Source organism: Bos indicus x Bos taurus, chromosome 26 (genome assembly GCF_003369695.1).
Source record: "Bos indicus x Bos taurus breed Angus x Brahman F1 hybrid chromosome 26, Bos_hybrid_MaternalHap_v2.0, whole genome shotgun sequence".
NCBI classification, from domain to species: domain Eukaryota; kingdom Metazoa; phylum Chordata; class Mammalia; order Artiodactyla; family Bovidae; genus Bos; species Bos indicus x Bos taurus.
The window spans coordinates 32872217-32881110 of NC_040101.1; the positions used below are offsets into that span (position 1 = coordinate 32872217).

At 47.1% G+C, this 8894-nt stretch overlaps 1 protein-coding gene across 1 annotated transcript in view; it reads left to right on the forward strand.

Annotated features, from left to right (window-relative positions):
• Nucleotides 1–1662, forward strand: part of RRP12 (ribosomal RNA processing 12 homolog) — a 28924-nt gene extending 27262 nt beyond the window's left edge. The window contains exons 32-34 of the mRNA XM_027528672.1: nucleotides 416–483; nucleotides 775–857; nucleotides 1129–1662. Coding sequence (XP_027384473.1) covers nucleotides 416–483; nucleotides 775–857; nucleotides 1129–1231 — 254 coding nt within the window. The 3' untranslated portion in view covers nucleotides 1232–1662. The remainder of the gene's footprint in view (nucleotides 1–415; nucleotides 484–774; nucleotides 858–1128) is intronic.
• Nucleotides 1663–8894: the final 7232 nt, after the last annotated feature.

The window sequence follows — 8894 nt, forward strand, 5'->3', positions numbered from 1 at the left end:
GCCTCATTTTACACATAAGCTTAAGAGGCTCCAGGAAGTTAAGAGTCTTGCCTGGAGTTGAAGCCCAGTCTGCCTGATTTCAAAGCCTGTGATCTTTCTTCTAGAACAAATGGAGAAGGTCCAGTTTGGAGAGAGTGTGCTATTTTATGTTAGTCGAGAATATATATATTTCCCAGAGGTCACTGGTAGGTTTATATGGATTCAAATCAGTCTGAGGAGCCCAGTGGTCTGATTGTCAAGTCACTGGACAGTCCTTTCTCGAGGAGGGTCTTCGTCCTTTGTTGCTAGGGGACAGCCATCCGGTCCTGGCTGTGATTCATCTCACCAGCAGTGTTCTGAGAAGTGCCCGTCGCCTTCTCCCAGGAGGAGGTGCCCTGGCCTTGCCTGACTCATGGCCTCTGTGTTCCCCCTTTAGCGGGAGGCTCTGGCATCCATCGCCCTGTGGCCAAGAAGACTATCCCTGGGGCTGAGTACAAGGCAAAGGTAAGAGCTGGGGGCAGGGGAAGGGCTCCCCTGGTGGGGGCTCGGGGGACGAATGCCCATCACCACCCCAAGAGGTACCTTTTGTGGAGCCAGCGTGAGGCCACACCGAGGGGCACACAGATGTCTTGTGGCCCAGGCCTTTGCTGGGTGGCCATCTCGGGGTGCAGGAGCTCTTGGGCACCACCTGAGGCAGAGAATGACAGGAAGGGAGGACACGACCTGTCACATCAGGGGCAAGGGTGGAAAGGGAAACCCACACTCCCGATTGACTCTGTTTCTCTGGGTGAGCAGAAAGCAAAGGGTGACGTGAAGAAGAAGGGTCGGCTCGACCCCTACGCCTACATCCCCCTCAGCAGAACCAAGCTCAACCGCAGGTACGCTGTGTGCAGGCTGGGGTGGCACGTGCTCATTACACTGTCCACTCAATTGCTCAAGTCTCGTCCAGTTTTCTATTTTTACTTGTTCACGTGCACCTTCAAATATTATTGACACAAAGGGCATGGTCTGTGCCAATCACATGCTGCCCACCTCCTGGCAGCGCCCCTTCTCCCTGTTCAAGCTGGTGTCGGGGTCGGGCGCTATCTTTTGACATTAAGGGAAGGGAGACTGCCTGGTCTCAGGGAGATGTGACCCTTGTTCTTGCAGGAAGAAGATGAAGCTACAGGGGCAGTTCAAGGGCCTGGTGAGAGCTGCTCAGCGAGGCTCCCACGTGGGACACAAGCTCCGTAGGAAGGATCGTCGGCCCTGAGCCCCAGGGCCCCCCTCCTCCCCAGGCTGCTCTGTGGTCCAGCCTGAGGCCCTTTTCAGCCCCCAGGCTGCCTTGACACCAGCTCCAGATGCTCCCGTCAGCAGTGGAGCCTGGACTCAGAGTGACTTGTTGGAACCAGGCTTGGGTCCCAGAAGTGCCCTGGATTTTGGAAGCTCCAAATGAGAATGTCTTCCTTCAGAGATGCCCCTGGGGTCTGGAGATGGGAATGTGGCTTTGTCACCTCCGAGTGGCTAGTGGGGCATCTATGCTTTCCATCCAGAGTGTTTGCAAACAGAGTAGATAGATGGTCTTCCTTTGCTCCACCTGCTTGTAGCCCCGTGGCACTCAGCCTGGCTGCAGTTCTGAGCATGTGAGGTTTGCTGTGACCAGACATAGAATAAAGATGCAACACCATGTGTTGTCCCTAGAAACGCTGTGTTTTATCTCCTGCCTCCCTCAGGTATAAGAACAGTGCCTAGTCATTGGCACTAGTGGCTTGACTGCTTCCCTACCAGTTTCGGTATCCAGTCTGGGGCATAGCATGATGGCCCTGGGTCAGGCTTTAGATCTTGACCCACCTGTTAGAGAGGTCTTCCAACGTCCAACTAACGTCCCATTTAGGTGACATTTGGAGCGTCCAGAGTGGCAGTGAACGCTCTGAACTTGGTCTGCAGAGCCGTGGCCGAGCACCAAGGACTCAGACTAAAGGGGAGCTGCAGCACTGGCTGCCCCAGCCTGCCCCAGGGTACAGGTTGCTCCCAGCAGCTTTGTTCATTGATTCAGTAGGGTGTTTGCTGAGCCCTTCTGTGTGCCAAGCATAGTCTGATCACCAACCTTCCTCATCCTCACATTCTTTTTCCCAGACAAATGGATCAAGCTGTGGTATGAAGAGCAATGTGTTTCCCACTGTCCAGTTTTTGTTGGTCTGGAGCAGAGAAGGGAGTGGTGCAGGGCTCCCATTGCTCCTAAGATCGTTTATCCTGTCAGCCCAGGATACTCCTTGTGCTTTCCCAGTAGGAATCAAGATGCAAAGAACCACACGCTCTTTCCCACCCCCAAGTATAAAGAACTGTGCCTCTCAAAATCTCCACATTGGAAATGGCTCCCAGGAGACCCTGTGCACCATTCCTCTCATCCTCTCAGGGAACTCATGTCAGCTTGATCCATTGCCCCCAAATTAGGGCATTTCTTCCACTGATCTGGGGCTAGGAAGCTGAGAGGAGTCACATGCTGCCCAGAGGTGGCGCTGTTGACATATCTTGTTCACAGAAAGCCTGGAATTGGAGAGCAAGGAAGAAAGGTCAAAAGAGGTGGCTATTAGGTTTGCAAAGGTGGTCTAACCGTGATACCCTTTGTTACACTTTTGGACACAAGGTGGGTCAAATTAAGCCGGCCAGCCCTTTTCTGTTTCCATTCTCAGGAACGCAAGCACATGCAGTAGAAAGCCTAACGTGAAATAGGTATGGGTGGGATTGCCCAACTGCCCGGGATTGATGTCTTAAAATTTGAAGCAACTTGCTTATCATGGTGTATTTTCCTAGGAGCTTTGTTTCTTTCAAAAGTGGAAAAAACTGGTTACCTAGAAAGGTAGGTGTTAGTGATATGTTAAACTCCATATCTTTGGGGAAGTAGGCTTCAAATGTAAATTATCTTGATGCAGAGGCAAGAATTAATCTTGCTTCAGAAATTTCAGGTGCTTGAAACATCTGTTAGGAAAGTCAGTGCTGCTTTTTCTGTCTACAGTGGGGAGAAGGAGAATTGGGCATATTCATCAGTGCAAGGTTCATTTGATTTCAGGGCAACTGGAACAGTGGAGGCCCTCCCCCCAAAATTCAGATTTACTACGTTAATTTTGTTCTGCTTTTGGCAGTGTCAGAATCTGAGACTTTGGGCTTTATTTTCTGGGGTCCATCCTCAGAAACGGAAGACAACTGACTTTAGACTATACTACAAAGCTACAGTAATTAAGACAGTATGGTACTGGCACAAAAACAGAAATATAGACCAATGGGACAGGATAGAAACCCCAGAGATATACCCAACACCTACAGTCACCATGTTTTTGGCAAGGGAGGCAAGAATGCACAGTGGAGAAAAGACAGCTTCTTCAATAAGTGGTGCTGGAAAAACTGGACAGCTACATGTAAGAGAATGAAATTAGAACATTCCCTAACACCATACACAAAAATAAAATGAATTAAAGAACTAAATATAAGGCTAGTCACTCTAAAACTCTTAGAAGAAAACAGGCAGAATACTCTGACATAAATCACACCAAGATCCTTTTTGACCCACCTCCTAGAGTAATAAAAATAAATGAGACCTAGTAACTTAAAAGCTTTGGCACAGCAAAGGAAACCATAAAATGAAAAGACAACCCTCGGAATGGGAGAGAATATTTGCAAGTGAAGTAACTGACAAAGGATTAATCTCTATACAAGCAGCTCATGCAGTTCAATATAAAACAAAACAGTCCAATCAAAAAAATGGGTGGAAGATCTGAGTAGACATTTATCCAAAGAAAACATAACAGATGAAAAGATGCTCAACAAACACATGAAAAGTTGTTCAATAATCATTAGAGAAATGCAAATCAAAACTACAATGAAGCATCACCGCATGCCAGTTAGAATGGCCATCATCAAAAAAATCTACAAACATCAGCTATCTCCCAACACAAAAAGTTAAAAAAAAAAAAATCTACAAACAACAAGTGCTGGAGAGACTGAAGAAGAGGGAACCCTCTTGCTCTGTTGGTGGGAATGTAATTTGATACAGCCGTGATGGAGAACAGTATGGAGGTTCCTGAAAAAATAAAAATAGAACTCCCATATGGCCCAGCAATCCCACCACTGGGCATATACTCTGAGAAAACCATAATTCAAAGAGATACATGCACCCCAGTGTTCACTGCAGCACTAGCCAGGACATGGAAGCAACCTACCTACATGTCTATTGACAGATGAATGGATAAAGCTGTGGTACGTGTAAATACAATGGAATCTTATTCAGCCTTAAACAAAATTAGCTCATTTGCAGTGATGTGGATGGACCTAGAGTCTGTCATACAGACTGAAATAAATCAGAAAAAATAATATGGTATGCGTGTTAAGTTGATTCAGTCATGTCCATCTGTTTGTGATCCTGTGGACTGTAGCCCACCAGGCTCCTCTGTCCATGGGACTCTCCAGGCAAGAATACTGGAGTGGGTTACCATGCCCTCCTCCAGGGGATCTTCCTGACGCAGGGATAGAACCCGCATCTCTTTTGTCTCCTGTGATGGCAGGCAAGTTCTTTACCACTAGTGCCACCTGGGAAGTGTAAGTACTGCATATTTATTTATGCATATACATGGAATCTAGAAAAATGGTACAGATGAACCTATTTGCAGGGCAGGATAGAAAAGCAGATTCAGAGAACAGACATCTGGACTAGTGGGGAAAGGGAGGGTGGGACAAATTGGGAGTGAAACATTGTTATATATACACTACCATGAGTGAAATAGATAGCTAGCAGGAAGCTTCTGTTTAGCACAGGGAGCTCATCTCTGCTTTGTGATGACCTGGAGGGTAAAATGGGGATGGGGGGTTGGGAGGGAGGCTCAAGGCTGAAAAGATCTATGTATACAAGTAGCTCATTGGCTTTGTTGTACAGAAGAAAGTCTCACAACGTTGTAAAGCAATTATACTCCAATTTAAGGTATGAAACATACAAAAATAAGGAATGGAAGACAAAACATACCCATCCTGACTGCACCAAAACAGCGATGCTTGTGCTGGCCGTGAATTTGGCATCATTCTGGCGATTCGCAAAGGCAGTCTGCTCGTACGCCCTATTAACACAACGCTCTGGACACAGGTGGGTCCGGTTAAAGCAACCCTCCCCCTTCTTGGGAGATGATGTATCTCAAGACGGCCTCAGCAGGTGTGGTAGTGGCTGTGCCCACAGTTCATCCCTGGCATAGGCTATCTTATTAGGTCTTTGGCGCTTTTGCAAGCCCACATCTGTCCACATGCTTGAGCCTGTGTTTTCTCTGTTGTTTACAAGTGAGAAAATTACTTAAGAAATTAAAGTAGTCCCTGTTTTTATTTATCTTCGTTGCATATGTTTCTTCAAAAGGTAACTTAGAAAGTTGGAATGTGTTCTGTATTTCACTTAAAAGTATTAATAAAGATCTGGGAATTCCCCAGCAGTCCAGTGGTTAGGACTCCTCACTTTCAATGTTGAGGGCTCATAGTTGAGGAACAAAGATCCTACAAGTTTTACAGCACAGCCAAAAAAAAAGTAAAGAGTCACAGAAGTTATGAAAAACAGTATGGAAAAAACAGAAAGGTGAAAAATGGGCTAGAATCCTTCCACCAAGTTCTCATTGTTAATCCTAGTATATTTCATTTGTTTCTATACACAGGGTTTTTTTGACAAAAATAGAGTTTTAAATTACAAGTTTATATTCTAAGCTTGCACTTGGCTATCACAAATTTTTTACCCTACGGATGTATAAACATTTCATAAGCATGTTTTCAGTGTCCTTAAATATCTGCCTGGTAGATGTAGCTCAGTTTACATAGAAATGGTCTTTGAGTCCATAAGTATGTTGTCCCTTGATGCCCTCACTGGACTTCCTGGGTAGCCCAGCTGGTAAAGAGTCTGCTTGCAATGTTAGGAGACCCTGGTTCAATCCCTGGGTTGGGAAGTTCCCCTGGAGAAGGGATAGGCTACCCACTCCAGTATTCTTGGGCTTCTCTGGTGGCTCAGATGGTAAAGAATCCAATTGCAATGTCAGAGACCTGGGTTCGATCCCTGGTTTGGGAAGATCCCCTGGGGAAGGGCATGGCAAACCACTCAGTATTCTTGCCTAGAGAAACCCCGTGGACAGAGGAGCCTGATCGCCTACAGCCCATAGGGTTGCAAAGAGCTGGACAGACTGAGCAGCTAAGCACACAGCACAAGGCCATCACCAGATGCTGGATCACGTGCAAAGCAATATTTAGAAAATGACACGATGACTGCTCCTTGTTCTATTTTTTGCTAGACATTATTATGAATGGATAGATGACTGTACTCCAGAATATTACCCTGATTTGAGCTGGCTTGCCATTTCCTGAAATCAGGCTTAATGTCGCTGCTGCCATTAGAAATATTCACCAGGGTGTTAGAGCCTGGCCAAGTCATCCATGTCCAGCAGTGCTGGAAGGTTTTATCCCATTTATAGCTGTTGTCAGCGATGAGTAAATATTGATTAAGAAAGTGGGTGAGGGTGTAGAGGCTTGCCACTGCATACACAGGCTGCATGTTCATCCCCGTTGAGTTCTGGATATCAGCTTTGCAATCTAAAATCAGCCTTGGGACTTCCCTCGTGGTCCAGTGGTTGGGAATCTGCCTGCGTATTCAGGGCACACCAGTTAGATCCTTGCTCTGGGAAGATCCCACATGCCGCAGAGCAACGAAGTCCATGTGCCATGACTATTGAGCCTGTGTTCTACAGCCCTCGAGTCACAACTGCTGAAGCCCGAGAGCCCCAGAGCCTGTGCTCTACAATGAGAGAAGCCACGGCAGTGAGACGCCCGAGCACCACAAGGAAGAGGAGCTCCCTGCTCGCCACAGGGAGAGCCCGCACACAGCAACAAAGACCCAGCGCAGCCAAAAGTGAAAACGTGGTTTCGTCACTAAGTTGTGTCCGACTCTCTGTGACTCCATGGACTGTAGCCCGCCAAGCTCCTCTGTCCATGGGATCTCCCAGGCAAGAGTACTGGAAATGGGTTGCCATTTCCTTCTGCAGGGGATCTTCCTGACCCAGGGACTGAAACTGCAACTCCTGCATTGCAGGCAGTCTCTTGTATTGCAGGCAGATTCTCTACCAACTGAATCACAAGGGAAGATCCGAATGTTTATTTATAAAAATAAATAAATTTAAAATCAGCATTGATCAAAAGAAAAAATAAAGGAAGTAAAATCGGAGTTGATAAGTTCAGTGAAGTAAAAACAGACTCACAAGAGTCCTAGTCAGAATTGCCATTTATTAACTCATAATGAGAACGATAACTGCTACCAGAGACTTGGTGTCATGGTGACTGCTCTGGACATACTGTCCCCTGAAAAAGGAGTCAAAATCGGAGGCTTCAGTGAGCATGAAGCAGGCAAAAGGAATCATGGGAGTGATATGTCACTAAGGTCATTGCTGTCAGACCACTGTCCTTGGTGTATGGGATAAATACTGCCCATTGGGTGCCTCTTGGTTCTGTGTACCACTGCACAACAGGCCCAATCCTTCCTCTCTGGTATCTTTTAGGCTCTTTGGACCCACTTACCTTCTGTCCAGAAGCTTTTCTGAAATTTAATTTGGCTCCTGCCTTTTTCACTTCAGTGCAGACTGAAGGGTTTGAATTCTAGAGGGAAGCCTGATTTCCAGGTTCCAGGGATGTCACCCTGCAGACCCGCAGGTTCCAATTACAGAGCTGACACAATTTTTATCCAGACGTTCAGAGAGGGTCTGAGGCACTGTTTATAGGCAGATGGATTTGTGAACCATGCTAGAAACAGCTCATACGGTCCAGTGGCTCCTCTGTAGGTCTTGCAAAATCTTGAAAAGTCTTGCTTTGCCCTAGAATGGTTGCTCTGTCATAGATCTCGGACCTGAGGCAATTAAACCTGAAGTCCATGGCCAATAACCCTCTGTTATAAAACACTCATAAAAATGACGAGGCGCAGTATTACCCCAGCAGAGTTTTACACAGCTGCCTGTATGTGTGTATTGATTGGGCCGCTGTGTGATAATACTTATCTAAAAATGGCCTTCCTTAATCATTCTGGCGGGTAGTTCAACTCCTTCCGAGTAGGTAGAGTATACCTCCAAGACAAATAATAATCAGCTAGCAAAGCTGACATCTAGTATTTATTCTGCAGAAAACCCTTCCCTGCCCACAGAAGGGTCATCACAGGGGTTATGTGAATCCCTTCCTTAGGACGCCACACAGGGCACAGTCACACCTGATCCAGTTACCTGCACAGGTGTACAGAGGCAACTACAACTCAAGCTGTACAGAGCCTCATTGAGGTAAGAGGCTCACCTTCATGATCATCCCTGGTGGCTCAGCTGGTAAAGAATCTGCCTGAAGTGCAGGAGACCTGGGTTCGATCCCTGGGTTGGGAAGATCCCCTGGAGAAGGGAACGGCTACCCACTCCAGTATTCTGGCCTGGAGAATTCCGTGGACTGTATAGTCCAGGGGGTCGCAAAGAGTCAGACACGACTCAGCAACTTTCACTTTCATGATCATCCCACTTTATAGCTGAGACCCCACAGGCAACTTAAGCAGGTGGCATTAGGGACTACCCAGGCCTCCGGAGTTCTAGCCCATGCTGCCTGCCACAGAAGTAACTTAGCTCCTGGGGGGACACGGTGTTGCAAAGAGGCTTAGCTGTGAATTTCAAAACGCCATGTGTGGCTGGGACACCAGAGTCTCATCAGAGTCTGTTCCTGTTCATCATCTTGAAGGCTCTTCACCCCCAAAACCCGGCAACTCAGACTAAAACTAATTACTGAACAGGTTTCTGTTCTTGGTGAGAGAAGGGTGGAGCTGGACCAGGACCGACTTTCTTGAGGACTGAGAGGGCCAGGAGGGGTGGGGTGGGGGCGCGTATTCTTTCTTCTTCCTGCTCCCCTTT